This window comes from Colossoma macropomum, unplaced genomic scaffold, assembly GCF_904425465.1.
Source record: "Colossoma macropomum unplaced genomic scaffold, Colossoma_macropomum, whole genome shotgun sequence".
Taxonomy (NCBI): domain Eukaryota; kingdom Metazoa; phylum Chordata; class Actinopteri; order Characiformes; family Serrasalmidae; genus Colossoma; species Colossoma macropomum.
Genome location: NW_023494793.1, coordinates 12,047,102 through 12,067,056, shown reverse-complemented (window position 1 = coordinate 12,067,056; position 19,955 = coordinate 12,047,102). Strand labels below are relative to the sequence as shown.

At 40.7% G+C, this 19,955-nt stretch overlaps 1 protein-coding gene across 1 annotated transcript in view; it reads left to right on the top strand.

Moving 5' to 3' along the window:
• Positions 1-19,955, top strand: part of disp3 (dispatched RND transporter family member 3) — a 78,923-nt gene that overhangs the window by 18,983 nt on the left and 39,985 nt on the right. The window contains exons 2-3 of the mRNA XM_036578511.1: positions 16,394-17,419; positions 19,380-19,599. Of these exons, the coding sequence (XP_036434404.1) occupies positions 16,402-17,419; positions 19,380-19,599 (1,238 nt within the window). The 5' untranslated portion in view covers positions 16,394-16,401. The remainder of the gene's footprint in view (positions 1-16,393; positions 17,420-19,379; positions 19,600-19,955) is intronic.

The following is a 19,955-nucleotide window of genomic DNA, read 5'->3' as shown; positions in this document are numbered from 1 at the left end:
AGCAACAAATCATGGACACTATGGATAAATCAACGAGCAGCAAACTAACAAAAGCAACAGCAAAGTAGAGCTTCAGTTCCGCTCCAAACCGGACCGCGGCATGCGCCCGCCCCCGTGCCCTAATGACAGCTGCGGGACCGGTGGGGGTGCCCAGGAAGTGGGGCTAGGGACTCACACAATGTCCCCCACTCCCTCATGAATTTCATCCTCTCCCCTCTCCCCACTGGGAAAGTGTTGGCCCTATCATTGGGAGACCTTAAGTTTGATCTCCAACATTGGCACAGCCTTCTGTGGCCAGGAGTCCAAGAGATCACAACTGTCCTCGCTCTTTCTGGGTTGAGGGGAAGGTCTTCCTTCTTTTCCCAGTTACTCAGCAAAATTTTAGCCAATGCAATGTTTTCTTTTCCAAGTGTGTTGAGCTGTTCAACTATGTTGTTTTAGCAACAGCTCGAAAAGATGCAGTGGTGCTTCAGATTCACTAGGAGGAAGTATGTATTAGCCTTCACCTGTACTGCTTCTTGTTTATAAATCATTACATGGACAAGGTCCTACATACATTACTGATATGCTGGTAAGGAACCTCAGATCAGTGGAGTCTGACCACTCGACAGTGCCTAGAACCAGAACTAAACATGGTGACTTTCACACATTTAAATAAATTAAGCTTCTGTCTGCACTTTATTCTGCATTTTATTGAGTTAGACCTGCCGAAGGTAAAGACTAAGCATGGAGTAGCAGCGTTTGGCTACTATGCTGCTCTTAAATGGAACCAGTTGACAGAGAGCATTAGAAGAACCTCGATACTGGACACTTTTAAATCCAGGCTCAAAGTGTTCCTATTTTGCAGCTTTTAGTCCAGTTTAAAACAATGTTAGAGTTTCTAGACCTTTCTCCTCTATTTATTATCCTAATTTAATTAAAAAAAAAATATTAATTAGGATTTAGTCATGTTTTTAATTTCTGTTCTGCTTTACTGACCCTGTATTTTCTCATTTGTAAAGCACTTTGAATGACAGCAGTGTATGAAAGGTGCTATATAAACAAACTTGCCTTGCCTTCAACTTCCCAGCATGGTAACATCATGTGATGTGGGGAGATCAACTATACTGGAGAGAAAACTTGGTAACGAAAAAAAAAGAAAAACAAAACAGAAAAAGGTTCTGCACCTTAAAGAACATTCAGTGAAAGAAATTTCTTGTATATCATAATTCCAAAGATACTTTTTGCCACTTTTATTTTTAAGAGTATGGGTGCGCTTTGTAGGTCTAAATATATAAATAGGTTATAGCCCATTTGCTGAAGTGTTTTATCAGCCCCCCTCTTCTCCATCCTTCAATGAAAAGGGACCACGATAGGACCACCACTAACCAGATATTCGTTGGGAGGGGTAAAACAGCAGTGATACCAACACTATAGTGTGCATTCTGCTAGTACAAGTATATCATGCACAGCAGTGTTGCTGATAAAATGGCCAATAAGTGTAGCAACATGGTATATCAGCCTTATATCAGGAAACACTCAGCTGGTGTAAAATTGGCAACCATTTATCAAAATTTGTGGAAATGATGATGTGATGTGGGAAATTACAGTTAACAGGTTGTGCGTGAAGCGGAATGCTGTGGTTAGTCCCCTGTATCGTATCTCATCACCATCATCTGTCTAAGAACTCATTAGAGGAGTTGAGCAAAATACATTGAAAAATGTATTTCTTTACAATATGTAACAAATGTACATATTTAGAGTACATTTACAGTAAGTCTTGACACATTGGAAATTTTTTATCACATTGTTCTGTTACTGGTTTTCATTTTCTTCATGTAATTATTCTGTTTATTGAAATATGTTTCATGAAAAATTTACTTACATTTAAGTGAACTTCCAAAAATTCACTTAAATATAAATTACCACCTGCTTCAGTCCACTGCTGCTCCCACAAGCCCCTGAGCAGGAGTCCAGTACAACACACATGCTAAATCACTCCTGAGCACTACTGAGGAGATTATCATCTGAACATCCCTCAAAAGAGCTCAGTAAGGCTGAGATTAAATAACTGATCATCACATTGATTTATCAGTCTACTCAGGCTTTAGCAGAGCTCAGTAACACTGAGAATAATAAGTGATTATCACATTAATTTATCAGTCTATTCAAGCTTTAGTAGGATTTTTTTGTGTAAAGAAGCTGTTTTTTGAGTTTATATATGAACGTGTTTGCTACATGACTTGCTCTTATTCTAAAATAGTGTGTAAACAAGCATTGATGATGTTTCTTTGAAAGATGGTATATATTTTTTAAATTTATTGGTTAGTATTTTAAAAGTATTGTCCTATAAATATAAAAACTAACTGTATTTTGAATACCACCTTTACAAAATGTAATTTGGACTGATACAGGCACTTAATTTCTGTATTCTGAATACGTACCCCTAGGTCTTGTATTCCGTTACATCCCAGCCCTACTCATTAGCGCAGGGAAATGCAGGCTGCTGTGCTCAGCACAGACGCTGCATATCACTGGGTGATGATGTCTATGTGTGTGTGTGCGCATACATGCATGAGTTCATAGCGGGTATATGTCCTCCAGCTACAGTAAGAAATTTTAAAAGATATGGTGTCTTTTAGAAAGCCGTAATTCGTTAGCGCTGCTAGTCGTGCTCTGCGCGCTGATGCTAGCCTCATCTGACCTTCTTTATTAGGATATAAAGCAGTCCTCACTATGACTGAGAAAAGTTTGAAGGTTGAACACTGAGGCTGATGTTTGTCTGCTGGGCACAATGTCCTGGAGATAAGATGTCAGAACTTACATACAGCATGAATCATCAGAGCTTTTTCTTGTATGCAGATTTTGAATTAGCATCGCTATCCATCAGAAACATAGACTTTGTTTGGAGCCTCCGACTCCCTCGGAAATCTGTTTGTTTGTCTGAGATGTATACCCCGAACACTAATGAATTTGTCCTCTACAGCAGACAGAGCCTGAGCCAGATGTTAGGCTGTGTGCAGACAGATGTTGATTTGCACCTCCGGAGGTGTTCGTTGCCAATCAGATGCCATGCTTAAATTCACCTTCTCCTTTGAAAAGCATGAAAATGTTTGACACTGAGTGCATTTACAGGCACCTCGTAATCCGATTGTTATTGGATTTAGGGAGTTATCTAATTGTTTAAGTGGTTTTGTAAACAGCATACTCCAATTTTTTAAATTAGACTAAGGCCTGGAAATCTGATAAAGTGAGCTGGCTTTTAGCTGGTAATCAGGTTTTTCAGTAAACCCTTACTCTGATTTCTTTCGTTTTTTTTAGTCTGTGCATGTGCGTAAACAGAGCTGTCTTACAAACAGCAAGTAGGTATTTAACACGAACCCCATTGAGAAAGCAACAAAACTCTTTTGGAGTGATGCTGAAACCAACTATGTGCTTGACAAAATGTGTTCACATATCTTTCATCTTCTAGATGATGTATATTCATATTTTCTTATAAAATTTAAAAAATAAAAAAGTTGCAGGATGACGTTTGAGTGTATGTATGTTCTTCCAGGACAGGGGTCGACAACATGCGGCTCTCTTACTCTCCTGTTGTGGCTCCACAGCAGAATTAGATGTTTAAAAATGTGTAAAAATAAAATAATCCTCCTTTGCAGTAAAATAAAGCTCTGCTGATCGTTCTAACACTGCAGTTAATGTATAACTGCTAATTCACCCTTTAACCCTGAAGGTTGACCCACAAACTGCTGGTCACCATAGTAACATAGACAACAGTCTCACCTATCTATTAGCTAATGAAACGGCAAAGAGAGAAATTTAAACCGAACATCAATAATGTGGAGACAAATGGGCTTTTATTTAAGGACATTTTTAAACAAGGTTACATTCTGTCACCTCAGACACCATTTAATGTGGAATGGGAGAATTCGAACAAGAAGCTGGCGAATGAGAAGCGACTTCAGCCTCATAAAAATTCGAACGTTGAGAGACATTTTACAATAAACTGTTCTACTTCTGAGGAAAAGTTTCCTGCCGGAGATGCAAGAAAAGCAGCTATATCTGAGCTAAAGCTTAAAGCAGAGCAAAGTGAGTCTGCGTTTTTGTTTATATTATATTTCTTAGCCTTTACTAGTACATTAGTACATACGGAGACATACTTACAGCTAAGATGGTAAAATGGACATAAAATGTTGTGGCTCCCAAAGTGGTTTGTTTTTTGTTGAAAAGACAAAACGGCTCTTCTTAACATTCGGGTTGCCGACGCCTGGTCTAGGAGGTCCCGCTTGTGAAAAGTAAGAAAGGAAATAGATATTTATTTCTACATACACAAATGTTGAGATACATTTATAACGTCCAGTAATTTGGACATTTGGACTCTTGGACACTTTGATTAGTACTGCATTACAAAACACAGTCTTTCAGGATTTTTTTTATTTTGGTAAAAGTAGAATTTAATGTGCATTTAGGAGTAACAGTAGATGATGTTCTATGAATGTTGCTGTTTTTTACTGTTCAGTATACTGGACATGGAAATTAGTCACACAAACCTGCAAGATTTTGAAGAATTAATATATTTATGAGAATAATAGACCCAAACAAGTAACTGATGTTATTTGTAAATCTGTGTAACATGTAACATGGCTTATGTAAAGTTTTTAAATCAGTGACCTCGATTGATTCCACCATTTGCTCATTCTAGATGTAGTAATGTAAATCAGGCTACATGCTTTGTTTTAAAAAGCTCTTTGTTTATTATCAGGTAATGATGAAAATGATTTAAAATTTCAGTCCAGGTTGTCCCAAGAGTTCAGAAACTTTTTAATGTAACTGTCCAGCAAATACAGTAAAAAAAAAGTTCAGTGCTTGCTTTGTGCCTTGTTATACTGATGATAAAAAATGTTCATTTTTCAAAAACTCTCTCATATCATGTGCCTGAACCCAAATATCCAGTATACTGCACCACAAAATATTACAAATATTATGTTTCTCAGTAAACAAAAAAAAATAATGTATTATGTTGTTTAGTAGGCAGCAGAGAACATGTTTCATAACAAAACATTATTTATTTTTTAAGGGTCCAGTCTCGGGACGGAGGAGGTCATTGACTAGTTGCAAAACAGAAATCTGATTACTGCCTGACTCATGTAAACTCGATGAACAAATTACTGAAAAAATCTGATTTTCTGCAGTTACCAGATTATTAAGTGCATGTAAAACATTCACTGTTTTGAGAGAAATCAGGCTCATCTTCCACAGTGTTTTTGTTGTGTTTTGTTTCAGTATTTTTCAGTTACCTTGATTAGAAGACCCACACTGGACACAGCATTTTTTAACCTGATTTCTATCTGCTGCATCTGCATCATACCATCGATCAGCACGGACGCCACTGTCGTTTCCTCATACACAGAAAAGAACAGAGAAGCCGCTGATTAAAACTCACTTACAGGCTAATATAGAAGCTGCTGGGCAGTTGCTGAAATTTGTGAATAAACCATGAATGACCACATAACACATACAGTACTGTGCAAAAGTCAGAGACCACCCTTCATTAGCTTCATTTACAGTCAAAACGTCAAAAGTCATGTTATTTAATGTCATGTCATGCATGTTATTTAAATTTCTGGCAGTGTTTCTGAAGAGCTTGGATATGAGATAATCCACTTGCTGTTACTGAAAAGAGGAAATAGAGAAGCTGAGAGATTAAAGAACAATGGACTGGTCATCCCAGAGTCCAGACCTCAACTTCACAGAATGTGTTTAGGATTATTTGGATTGTGAGAAACAGAAAATGCTAAACCAACTTCAAAGACTGAACTTTGGAGGTGTGAAAAATATCCCTGTAGATTCCTTTGAGAAACTGAAAGTGAGTCTCCTAAAAAGAAAACTCCGCCCACACCACTATCCTGGTAACGAAATACTACAAATCCTTCCGTCTAGAAAAGTAGCCCATCTCTGAAAAATTGAATGAAATACAGTCGTGTGCAAAAGTTTAAGCGCCCCTGGTCAAATTATGGTTTGATCTTTTTCTAACTAAAAAAAATTATTATTTTATATTGGTTTATTTGCTAAATTGAACATTTTGGGAAAAAAAATATACAATGTGCTGAGCTATTGCACAGTTTTTATTTTTTCCCCCCATTGTTTTCACAGAAAATCAACAAAACATAATGTAATTTGACCAGGGGCGTGCAAACTTTTGCACACGTGTTTTTGACTGATGAATTCATGAAAATGTCCTACAAAATGACGTTTTGCGTATATGTTCACTGACAGCGTTCAGCGACTCGCTTCCATTATGAGTGTGTTTTCTAAACAAGATGTCTGGAATGACTAGACTAATGTCTGGAATATTGTCGCTTGTCATCGCAGTGCATCGTTCCCATTTGAATGAACTGACCGCGGTCACTGGTGCTTGTCAATGTGTCAGTGCTTCACTGCTTCTTCAGTGATTCCAGTCCTGAAGATGCACATTCTTCTTAGTCTTCCTTCAGTTTAACTAAAATCAAATCCCTGCAACGGTACCACTTCAAAGTGCTGAATACACTGAACTCATTTCACTCTGATGCAATTACATGATTGATTTTAAGGCAAAATGCGGTTTCCAATTTTCTGTACTTTTCGGAAAGAAAAAGCTTCTGGGTCTGATTATCATGAGACTCCTAGGTGTTTTATCCGTCTCAGAGTAATAAAATTAGCCCGGGGCCACACCGAGGAAGGGCCGTGCTTTACATTCCAAAGATGTCCGATTCAGACTTTCCGGCTGGCAGCATCGTAAAAGAAGGCTTTAATCGTAAGCATCATAAAGGAGGATTTAATGGGCAGGAACTTTGCTGATTGGATTAGAGGGAATGCCACAGTAGAGTGATCACAGTTAATCCTAGTAACCAGCAGCAGATACACAGAAACTAATTACCATGTAAGTGATCAATTTTATGGCTGGTCAGAAAACTGGCCGTGAAAGCAGGTGAGCACGTAGCAGAGCATTAGTGAAAGCGGCCTGCGAGGCAGGAGGTAAACGACCACACTCGCACAGTCTGGCCCCAGGCAGCAAGAAAATGTCTGGGAGGCATAAAGAGGACAGTCGGGCTTCTGTAACAGCGTCAAAAGCGTCAAAAATGGAAATGTGACAGCAGCAGCGCAAAACCCTGAAGAATTTTACACAATATGGTTATTTCTGGAACCTTAAAGAGAAATTCCAGCGATTTCCCAAAATGTCTGCATAATTCAGAATTGAGATGTAAACAGTGTCATTCAGAGTGATTTAATGTGAAATGGTTCATTGTAGAGAAACTCACTGACTATAAATTTTTTTTACATTGGTGTTGATGGAAACAAGTCACAATGTCTACAACATAAACATAAACTATATGGACAAAAGTACAGGGACACTTACACATTACACCCACAGGAGCTTTTATGACATCTCATTCTAAATCCATAGGCATTCATATGGAGTTGGTTCCCCTTTGCGGCTATAACAGCTTCCACTCTTTTGGGAAGCTTTCTACAAGATTTTGGAGAGTGTCTGTGGGAATTTTTGCCCATTCATCCAGAAGAGCAATTGTGAGGTCAGACACTGATGTTGGACGAGAGGGCCTGGCTCGCAATCTCTGTTCTAGTTCATCCCAAAGGTGTTTGATGGGGTTGAGGTCAGGGCTCTGTCCAGGCCAGTCAAGTTCTTCCACAGCAAACTTACACAGTCAAGCCTTTATGGACCTTGCTTTGTGCACTGGGGTTCTGTCATGCTGGAACAGAAAAGGTCTTCAACAAACTGTTCCCACTAAGTTGGAAGCATACAGTTGTTCAAAATGTCTTTGTCTGCTGAAGCATTAACATTTCCCTTCACTGGAACTAAGGGGTCTAGAACAACCCCTGGAAAACAACCCCATATCATTATCCCTCCTCCACCAAACTTTACAGCTGGCAAAATCAGTCAGGCAGGTAATGTTCTCCTGGCATTTGCCAAACCCAGACTCGTCCATCAGACAGCCTGATAGAGAAGCATGAATCGTCACTCCACAGAATATGTTTCCACTCCTCCAGAGTCCAGTGGTGGCGTGCTTTACACCTCTCCACCTGACGCTTGGCATTGTGCATTTTGATCTTAGGCTAGGCTTAGAATAGGCACTGTGCGCTTCATCACTCTGTGGCCGCACTCTGTGAGTTTGCGTGGTCTACGGTTTTGTGGCTGAGCTGTTGTTACTTTGAGGTGCTTCCATTTCACAATAGAGGCACTTACAGTTGACAGGGTCAGATCTAGCAGGACAGAAATTTTAAAACTAACTTGTGGCAGAGGTGGCATCCTATGACAGTGCCATGTTTAAACTCACTGAGCTCATCAGTACGACTAGTTCTACTGTCAGTGTTCGTCTTTCGAGACTGCAAGGCTATAAGCTTAATTTTATCCACCTGTTAGAAATGAGCACCTGAACTCAATAATTAGGAGGGGTGTCCCAATACTTTTGTCAATACAGTGTAGATGTTTTATTCATTATCCAAAACCACCAGTGCACCTACACACCTCTTTTGAGTTTTTATATGTACTGATGATGATGGTAAAATAGTAGTAAATCTGAAAAAAGAAAGTTTTCTTTGGGGACTATTTTGCCCTAAAACATCCTGTGTGTATCCCTCCACCTTTAACAGATTTCTTCACATTTTAGACCAAAACCTTATCCTAAAACTTTCATAAAACAGTGTCTTATCTCAAATCGATCATAACACAATATCCTGGGTACCATTACTTTCTGTGAGGTAGTTTTTAGAGCCATCAAAGTCTTCAGACATCTGGGTCCTATCACCACCACCATGAACACTTGTGACTTGGTACATTTGTCTAGAATGGAGCTTGGGGGTGGGGGGCGGGGTTGAGCTGCCACTAATGTCATTGAAGCTCAATGTGCTTGGATGAGAACGCTAACTGCCATTTCTGTTATGTCAGCTAACAGACGCCTGTGCTGGTTAACATTGCACTGTGTGATGTTGGAAAGGAGACCAGTTGTCTTTCGCTTCAGCATCAGTTTTAACATGGCCTTGTCCACTTTGCCTCGCTCTCTCCCCTCAGGGGAAACCTAGATACCAACTTCATAGACACTCCATTACCGTACTTGCTCAAGTAAAGAGTAAAGAGAAGGGTTTCAGCTCTCGCAGTGAACGACTGAGTGAACATTAGTACCAACTTCAGCAGCAGAACCTACCTAGAAATCACTGTGATTCCTGCTCCAAAACACCCGAATGGTGAACAAAGCTGCTTATAAGCCAATATATTTCAAAATACTAACATTTGATTTGCTGGGCGTTAGGTTGCAAACTACTCCATCTGTTATTCTACTGACACAACTTCATTACTTTCCTAGCTTACTAGTTAGCAAGCTAAAGGCTACACAGTCAGCCAGTTTGCATGGTGTAAGGGAGAGTGGGATCTGTTTGAAAAACCTCCTCCTCCCTTTGTGCTACGAGTGATCACTATTGTGGGGTAACACCTCTGATTGGTGAGTTGAAGTTGGTCGGGATGCATTAAAAAATGTAATAAAACCTCGGACTCCTGGCTGTGGACAGCTATGGCATCAGCAGGGACCAAACTTATGACCTCTTGATGATGGGGCAGGTTGCGCCACTCTGAGCCCCCTGTGTAATTCTCATATGTAATTGCATACTTAATGAAACTGTAATGTAATTAATCACATTTAGGGCCACTGCACACTGGACACGTCACAACACCGCCCGTAGCAGAGTGCTGCTATAGAATGCATGCAGTGAAAGCGCTAATAAACGCCAAGTTCACAGTCATTTTTACACTCCATTTGTAGAAGTTTCATGAAGTAAAACTTTCAACATGATTCATCACACTCGGCACCAGTTTAATACCTATTTACAAACTGTTTTTGAGCTGAAAGATATGAGGTGAAAAAAAGCCTAGCTGCAGTATCATACCATTAGCATAACATTAGCATTCATCTGTTTATCCAAAACACTGCCTGCCTTTCTCTGTGTACATTTCAGAGTGGCTTTCCTTGGTCTCCATATGGCTTTAATTTCATGTAGTAATGACAAAATGATGAGTGGAGGGCTGTGAAGCACTGAGAAATTGAACAGTGCTCGAAGTTGCCGAGCGCCGCTGCACATTGACGTGTAATGTTGGTGCTCGAGTGGATACCTTCATTATAAAGTATGAAAATGCTTAACATTTTTGGACGTGGCACATCTGGTGTGTTGTAGCCTACAAAGTTTTTTCATTTTCTTCAATTTTCTTCAATGTCAAAAAAGTAACAAGTAGCAGAACAACAACTTCTGACCTCAGATCGTAATAAAATATCTCCTACTTCCAAACACAAATAATTGAACTGTAAAAAAAACTGCACTGTCCCTAGAATTTCTCTGCTCGTTTCAGTGGCGTTCTAGAGGAACGGAATCAGAATTGTTCACCGTGGTGGTGACAGGAACCAGACGTCTGAAGGGTTTAATGCCTCTAAAAGCTCCCTCACAGTAAGTTACTACATTAAATGGTTATGAAAACACTTCCTGATGTCTAAACTTTTGGCATAACATGTATTTTTATATTTGCTCTAAGCCACTTAGAAGGGTGTTCTTAGGCACTACACGAAGCGGAGCCTCAAGCGGCTTATTGTTTTTATAAAACGGCGGCCAACATAAAATATGATAAAATACACCAACCTTATTAATAATTTATTATCCATAAAATAGATTATTTATTATTATAATAATCGACATAGGTTAAATAAGTACGTAGTTCCTTTAGAGTATGGTATTGTTGCCCAGCAACCATGGACCACTGAATGAGGAAAACGTTTAGTCGCCCATCGCTATGTATTATGGTCATTTTATGAACTTTTTAACTTTTTACACAGCACTGTTTCATGCAAACATTTTCACTTTATAAGCAGGTTTTAGTCACCAGATTATCACCGTGAGTCTTATTTAGCACCAATCCAGCGGTGCTCCTCTTCTCATGCAGCAGCTGAATCTCAAATGGCTTCCTGCTCCCTACATAGTGCACTACATAGGAATTTAAATATGGGCTCCTGCACCACAACGGTGGAACATATAGCTAAAAATAGTCATTTGGTACTCAGACACTCAGATACTTCATAAATGCTTTGGCTGAAGCTAGAACTTCTAAACTTTCATAGCTTGCTCACAATTTAGGGAGTATGGAGCCTTTTGGGAGTCAAAGATTATTCCATTAACAGCACAAGGGTTCTTCGTGCGGTGGCGTAGTAACACACAATATCATGTATTTTAGAATCGCTGTTAACACAGCGCAGCCAATCAGATTTTAGGGTTGGAACTGTCCATTAAAATAGTGCACAAAAGAAACTATTTTACCGTCATCAACACTGCATATAAAAACTCAAAAGACACGTTTAGGTTCACTCGTTCTTAAGGAAACAAAAAAATAGTAAACAAACAGTAAACAAAATGGCTATGTTGGTATTGTAGACACTGCAACACCTGGTACCTATCACCAGAAAACTGTACAGAAACCTGAATTGGTAACTTTCCCTAAATCAGACCATTTCATATCAAGCCACTCTGTTTACATGACTTTGTTTAGATCTCAACGATTGAATTATGCAGAAATTTAGGAAAAACAGCGACATTCCCCTTTAAGCTTGGGGCCTAAACTCAGGCCAGTGCCTGCAAAGACTACTCCCTTTCCTACACACTACAAACAAAATAAGCCCATTGCTCCAAGCCTTTACAACAAACATGTAGATGTGAGTGGACACGCTCAACAAGGAGCATTATTAATGACCATCTGTGGCTGATTGATGAAGGTTTTCTGAAAAAAACATCACCCAAGAGGCTCGCTAACGTAAGGTTTATCCCTGGCTTGTGAACATTTCATGGCGAGGTGTCAAGAGGTGACTTCTAAAGTGTTCCCGGGCCCTGAAATGTGTCCCAGAATGCTAATTTGCGTCTTTGCAGCCCATCAGCGTGCTGAGGGGGGTTTATTTAACAGCTAAATCAAGCAATCGATCCTCCAGCAGGCCAGCTAATCTCAGGGGTAACATATGCAGGCTTTCTGCAGGACAGAGATACAGGGATTGGGTATCCATACTTGTCTGCTTCCCCTGTGCTCTGTCCAGTCTATCTTTCACTCAGGACCCCTGGGGCTACGCTCCACCGAAAGTGAATGACTCCCTGGCCTTGTTTGGTTCCTTATAAGCTTGCAAACTGAGTTGCGGCTGGCAACATCTGCTGAAAGTAAAGAGGTGTATCCTGTTTGAAGCCACTGCAGGCTCTGCTGTCAGCTTCTAACTTTCAGCGCGCTCTTGTCTGCTGTCAGCGACCGGACAATCTGGATGATTTTATTTTCAGCGGAGGGTCCGCTAAGCATGGCGTACCGTACTTCTTTCTGTCTCTTCCTGCTCTCTCTCTCTCTCTCTTGTGTGTGTACACAGGTTTGTTTGCATAACATTAGGATGTATTATGTATTACATAGTAAGTGTACAGTGATGTACCTATATGTAATAATAAGGTCTCATTTGTATTGTATTGACAGAACTGTGCAAAAGTCAGAGACCAGTCTTGATTTGTTTAATTTCCAGTCAAAATGGCCATAAAGTACAAGCATTCAGTTTTACAAAGAAATCTGCGAGGATGTTTTCAAACTTTCAAATTTTCAAAGTTCAGTCTTAGAAGTTGGTCGCATTTTCTGCTTCTCGGCATCCCAAATCCCAAATCCCAATAAGACCAGTAATCCCAAACATGAATTTAGACTTGTCAGTCGATAGAAGCTTTCTCCATAGCTGTGTCCCAATTCAGGGGCCGCATCCTTCAGAGGCTGCATTTGAAGGCCGATTGCGTTACAGTGGTGTGACTAGACTGTCCCATTTCGAAGTCTTCTTCATATGTCCTTCTTTTCCATGGCAATGAAGGATCCAATGGGTGCATCCGTCACCAGCCAACATATCCCAAGGTTCACTGTGTGCCGGCAAGGATTCAAGACTATGGTGGCGTCAGCAGAGGAGCGAACGGCGGCTGAGGAAACACTTTAAATGGAAGTACTGGGAGTCGAATAGCTACCAATACAAATATTAAAAAAGCCAATGTGGTCTGAAGCACTTGACAGGGCGGGAACAGCGATGCTGTGACGCAAACAAGAAATCCGCCCAAGAAATCCGCCGTAGAGCAGACCGTCTCATTTCAGTTCAGCCTTTGCGGGTTCATGCAGCCTTTGAAGGACACGGATGCAACCCCTGAATTGGTACAAGCCTCATGTCTCAGATGTCCAGTTTCTTCTTTCTTGTCTATTACCTTTTTCAGCAAAGGCTTCTTCACAGCTACACATCCTTTCAGACCCATAGCACTGTGTTGTCTTCTCACTGGGTTGCCAGATTTCAGCTGTGTCAAAACCAGACAGCCCTTGTTGGAGTGGGGGGGTGGGGGGTGGTTGGGTCTTATCACAGCTTGACATTTTTTATTTGATTTTCTCATAAGTGCTCGCAGGGGCCCCCTAGTGGTTCAGACCCCTGAGCGCACGCCCATGAAACCTGTTGAATGATCTGGTGTTGGTTGATGGTGTACTTTTTTGAGGTGCTATCTCACACAGTGATTTGAGACACAGAACTCTCTCACCCTGCAATTGAAAAGTGAGTGAGAGAGAGCGAACGAGAGAGGGAACAGCACTTATTTGTTTATTTATTTGCTTTAATTAATGCAATGCATTTAAAGCAAGACTCAACATTTTAACGTTTGGCTGGGTGTGTAAACCAGACAACAGAGCTCAAAACTGCACTGTTTAGCCCAAAACTGGACACTGGCAACCCTGCCTCTCACCCCAAACGGTCTCTATCAGATAAACAGTCCTTAAAGCTTTCATCTTTGAGAGAGAGGAGAAAATCAACCTGCTTCAGATCTGAAAACATCCACAGGTGTGATGACAACTCAGCACTATGGGTCTGAAAGGATGTGTAGCTGTTCAAGAAGCTGTTACTGAGAAAAAGAAGAACTGTTACTAGGAGAAATAAAACAAAGACACTGTGGTTGTTCTCAGAACAATGAACTGACCACCCCAGAGTCCAGACCTTAACATCACTGAATGTGTTTGGATCACTTAAATGGTGAGAAGCAGAAAATGCAACCAACTCCTAAGACTGAACTTTGGAGCTGTGGAAAAATATCCCTGCAGGTATTTTTTAAAAAACTGAAAGTGAGTCTCCTGAAAAATAATGGAAGCTGTAAGAAAGGTAAAGACTGGACACACTGAATACAAAAAAGAAAAAAAATTAAATGTTAAAATTTTCTCTGCCACTGAAAAAACTGAACTGTATATTGAACAAACGAAAAATTGAGCTTCTGTAAAAACACTTTCCAAAAGCCAAAGGGTACAGAAAAAAAGGGAAAGTCGTTTTTTTTTTCCTCTCAGTTTTTCTACAAAGTCAGGATATTTTATCCTGAAAAGGTATGAAAACAAGTACACACACACAAACACCAACTGTCCACTGCTGGTGCGAAAGCCGCTTGCAGGCTCCCCTGCTGAGAGAGAAAGGTCTGCACACAGTGAGAGAGACAAGTGAGAAGAATATATTATCACACACACCCACACACACACACACACACACACACACACACACACACACACACGGATTCTGTGTTTGGCATCTCAAACCGAGCGCTCAGTGGTCCGGGCCCGTTTGTTGCCCCTGGAGACTCGGTTCACAATTCCTTTCTCGCTGTCTCTCTCTTTTCTCCTTCATCACCTATACCCTCTGTACTCGCCGCAGCCTCTGCTCTGGCGGCCCACTGAAAGACAGAATTAACGGCCATGTCCTTGCCCCCCCCCGCGCTAGCCATTTACGAATAACCTGGCACTCTCCAGCAACTGCTCCGTAAATCAGCACTCATTTTATTGCAGAGTTAACCTGTCTGCGGTGCAAACAGACGGGTGCACTGGGCCAGCAGAGATTTAAGACGAATAGTTTGGCAAAAAATCAAATTTGCACAATTTCACTTCAGACCTGTAATCTATAAAAATGGAGAGTACAGACCAAATCCAGGCCTTAGGTTGCTGCTAGGTTTAGCTCTGCAGTGTAGTTGTGTATATTGTTATAGATACAGTATGTCTACAGTGCCGGAAATCACACAAAGTCTATCCGAGATTATATAAAGTCTCAGAGTAAAATATTAAAAATGTTTGTATGATACTAAAAATGAGTGTTATATTGAACATCCAGCAGAGCTTAAATATAAAAAAATATAAGACTAAACATGGCTTACAAAATGTTGATCAGATCTGAGTCTGCATGACTAATAAGTAGCTTGATTGACAGCTCTCTGTCCAACACTGCTAGCTTGCTCCGCTGCTCATACAGAACTAAAATCATTATCCAGCCTTTATGCAATTGTGGCTGGACAAAAAAAAAGTCACAAACAAACAGAGGTGTAGATGGATGGATGAACAGACAAACAGACAGATAAAGCAATGTGTGAATGACGGAACAGGCGACTGAACAATATGGATAAATGAATTAATAGTTTATGGATAAATGAATGAATTAGTGACAGAGAGCTACAGACAAGTGGTTGGACTTGCTAGCTTTTGGTTATGCTGGGTTAGCTTTAGTTTCCTCTCTGACTCAGATTTTTTTTACTGTTTGTCTGCAAGAAGAAGTTTAACCTAATCAGAAAGAAAACACAGATTTAGGTTCCCTGAGTCTTTAACGAGTGGTTTGAGGCAAGTTTGCAATGCCATGAAAACTTGTGTACACAATGCCAACTGGATGTTAAGATTACATCACTTGAAAGCTACATTAGCCACATTGGAATGTGCCACACCATGACCATCACTGTCTCATATGGCCAGGAAGCAAGAACACAGCTTATTCAGAGCATGAAAGTAACCAAGCACACCATACACACACACACTTTCTAAACTGCTGATCCTTTTGGGTCGTGGAGGGGATGCACCCGGAGGAAACTCACACAGACATGGGGAAAGCATGTAAACCTCACACAGAAAGAACCTGGTCACCCGGCTGGGGAACCAAACCCAGATCCTTCTTGCTGGGAGGCAACAGTGCTACCCCTTGCCCCACCGTGCAAGCACACCATATAACATTGCATAAATAGTTATTTACTCCAACTCATCCCAAAGGTAGTGGATAGAGCTCCATAGCTCTATACTACTAACAGTGCTTTTTATGGGAATTATACAAGCTGTATGATCACTTGTGTCAACTAAATTAACTAATTAGAACGGGTATCTACAAATATACTTTATATAGTATATAAAATATAGTGTAGTCCCAGTGCAAAACTAATGAAGCAAATTCAGAAGGCAGAAGTGATCTCTCTTGAGAGGTCGACTTCATATGACAAAAAGGGAAACTTGTGTAAACTAGATTTTTGTCAAATTCCTTTTCACAGCTTGTGCATCTCTTTACAGGCAGTGTCATGGATTCGGAGGACGAACCCTTGTTGTTCCAGGCTCCATGTGACCTGAGTGAGTTTGAGGAACAAGAGGAGGAAGAAGAAGAAGAAAAAGAGAAGGAAGGATGCAATGGCAGAGTGGAAGGCGCAAGTGGAGGAGATCGAGTGTGTAAGGGAGTATGGTGGGCAGCGGGTTGGCTGTACACTCAGCCTTGGGCAAGTGGAGCGGTTCTTGCAGTGGGCTTTCTGCTTCCCCTTGCTCTTTCTGCCTACATGTTCCTCTACTGCGAGCCCCTGGACATTGACCTCTCCTACAGTGCCTTTGAAGTGAGGAGTCATTCATCCGCAGAGCGTTTTGACGCCCTCGCCATCGCACTCAAGAGTCAGTTAGGGTCTTGGGACAGGCACAGGCGCGATGCCGAAGGGTTCGATTTGGACTCAAATGCTCTTAGAGATCTGCTGTTGCTGAAACTGAACCGACAAGACAAGGAGTCCCCTAAGGTGACCAACGAGACAAAGTTGCCGGGTGCCTTGGCAAGTGAACAAGTGGCGGTAAAACAGATGCAAAATGTTACAAAAGAACAAAAGATGAAGAAAGTGGCAGACTGCGAGGGAGGAAGGGAAATCCCAAGTGCCAGTACAACAAGTTCTGGCCTACATCCATCTTTGGAATCCAACAGAAGAGAAGCTCATAACAGGTCAAGCTCATCTCTGATTAGAAAACCAAGATTTGCAGGTTACTCTTACCTTCAGACGCAAGCCCTCTGGAGGATAGAGCTGGTCTTTGTTGCTCAGGGGGACAAGGACAACAACATCTTCACCCCAGAGCGCCTTCACACTATCCACCACGTGGAGCAACTGCTCATGCAGCATTCACAATTCCAGCAGTTCTGCTGGAAGCCTCTAGAAGTTTTGAGGGATCTACCTCTCGGGCCTTCCTACTGCTCTCCTCCCAGCTCCCTCCTGTCCTACCTGTTCCCCAGCGAGCGGGCAGGGAAGATCTACTTCGATGGCATGGGTCCGGATCTGGCTGATATACGCGGTGAGTCATTCGCAGAGCTGAGGCAGTTACAGCTGAAAAAAACTTGACTTTCAGCAGTCATATTTTTAACCAGTACCTGCAGATGGTGAATAGTTACACTGAAGAAATAGATCCTGACATAGAGTAGATAGAGGTGCTGAGCTGATTATTCTTTGGAGATTTTTAGAAAAGGAACGGAAGAAGACCTACAGTACTTTGCAAAAGTCAGAGACCACCATTCATTTAGTTAATTTCCAGTCAAAATGGCCATTAATTACAAATTATTCATTTTTCACACATCCAGTAAATGTTGAGGTCTGGACTCTGGGGTGGTCGGTCCATTGTTCTGAGAGCACCTGAGATATTTAGGAGGCCATGTAATAAATGAACAATCAAATTCAAAAGTTGTGTACCTGACATGGGGGTTTATTTAAAAAAGTTCTTTTTGAAGAATAAGAACTGCTGAAACCCTCAATTCATTTTGCACTGTGAAACCACACAATGTCGTATTTCCAAAAGCACAGGGTTATGAATGCAACATAACACTTTTCAGCTGCGCCTCGAAAAACAGTTTCAAGCTGTTCAGACAATCTGCAAACACATGCAAAAAATATGCAGCAGTCGTCCGCTGTTTTGCCATTCAGAAATGTTTTCGTAAGCCCTGTGCTGACTTCGAAAAATCCAGTGTATCTGAAATGTTGCAGGTGTCGAGCCACGTGTTTTGGGCCCTTGTGCTTCAGTGTCAGTCAACAGCTGAACCTCTTAGCTTCTGCAGGCGAGAGTTAGTAAGGGTGAAATTTCAGATTCACAGACAGATTAAGACTGCAGCTATTTATTACGCTAGTTGAACTGAACTGACCTCCCTCGTACATTTTTTAAAAACATGTCTTCCGAAGACTCATCACAGCACTTTATCCTGTCTTTCTCTTTAGTGTATCTGACCCAGGCCTTTATGACAGCAACGTTTACACATAAACTGACCGGTCTTAAAGAGACCAGTCAGTTTATGAATGATTACTAATATTTGCTTTAGCCTTTCAGCACGACAGTAAAGGAGGAGTTTAGCAAATAATCACATTTACACATCCCCCCTTATCTTACATATAACCAGTCAGCCAAGATATGTTTGGTGTCTGAAGTTCGCTTCTGTAGTTGTGTAGTGGAGCTACAAGGCTAATATAGCTAATAAGACATGGAAGCTTATAGCCACCTATTAGCATTGCGCTAGCTGTGCTATACACATTTATGAAATGCTTCTACTGATATATATGCATTTGTAAAATCTTTATGCCGATATAGACAAATTTATAAAATGTTTCTGCCAATATGTACACATTTCTAAAATGTTCTGCTGATATAAACACATTTCTAAAATATTTCTGCTGTTATGTACACATTCATAAAATGTGTCTGCCGATATGTACACATTTATAAAATGTTTCTGCCAATATATACACATTTATAAAATGTTTACACTGCTATAAATGCATTTATTAAATGCACATGTATAAAATATTTCTTCCAATATATAATTACAAAATGTGCATTTACAGAATGTTTATATATACATATGTGTATATGCCAATACATACACATTTCTAAAATATGGATTTATAAAATGTTTTTTTTAAATGCATTTGTAAAGTAAATAAAATAGGGATGCACCAATATGGAAATTTCACTGCCGATATCTGATATTTTGCCAAAACATCACATTCACAAAATGTATAAACTGGATTAAATCCAACAGGTCAGCATAACAGAGAAATGTACCATTTATTTGTAGAAGCACATCCATATTTATTGACCATGTGTGACAGTTGTCTATGAAAGTGGACAGAAATAAGCAGATTTAAACACCAAAAATGCCTTTGCAAACTGACCAAATGTGGTAAACTTGAGCAAAAAAATGAGCTTTTCAAAATGAAACTACCACTATAGCTTTATAGAACTTCCTCTGACTACTCCTTGTTGCTTCCAGGTGCTTTGAGTCTGGCGATCACCCACCCTCAGTTTTATTGGTATGTGGATGAGACCCTCACACCAGACAGCCTGCACTCCTCCCTCCTCCGCAGCGAGATCCATTTTGGAGCACCACTTCCTTCCTTCTACTCTCTGCAGGACCGCCCTCTGGAGCAGAGGCGCAGATTTAGGGACTTTGTGGTTCAATATGCAGATATTCTGGCTCAGCAGTCCACCAGGTGGGAGACAAATTACTCTTCTTGCTGTCGGCTTATATGCTGTAAATGATCATTTCCAGTCCTGAGAGATGCCTCCACCAGACGCTTTAGTTCCCCTTCTCTACTGCACCTGACGCCACTCATTATACAGTATAATCATCAAGTTGTTTTCGTGAGCTGAATCAAGTGCTTCAGGAGTAAGACCACAGTAAGACTACAGGTAGTGCAGAATTCATTGGCATAACTACTGGCAGTGCTGGTGGGGCCCCTAGCAACCCCCTAACATCTTTATGCTACTTATGCAGTTTTACCCATGACTCTTGGCTAGCTATGATAACAAAATATACTCAACTTGGTTGCCACGTAAATAGAAAGTA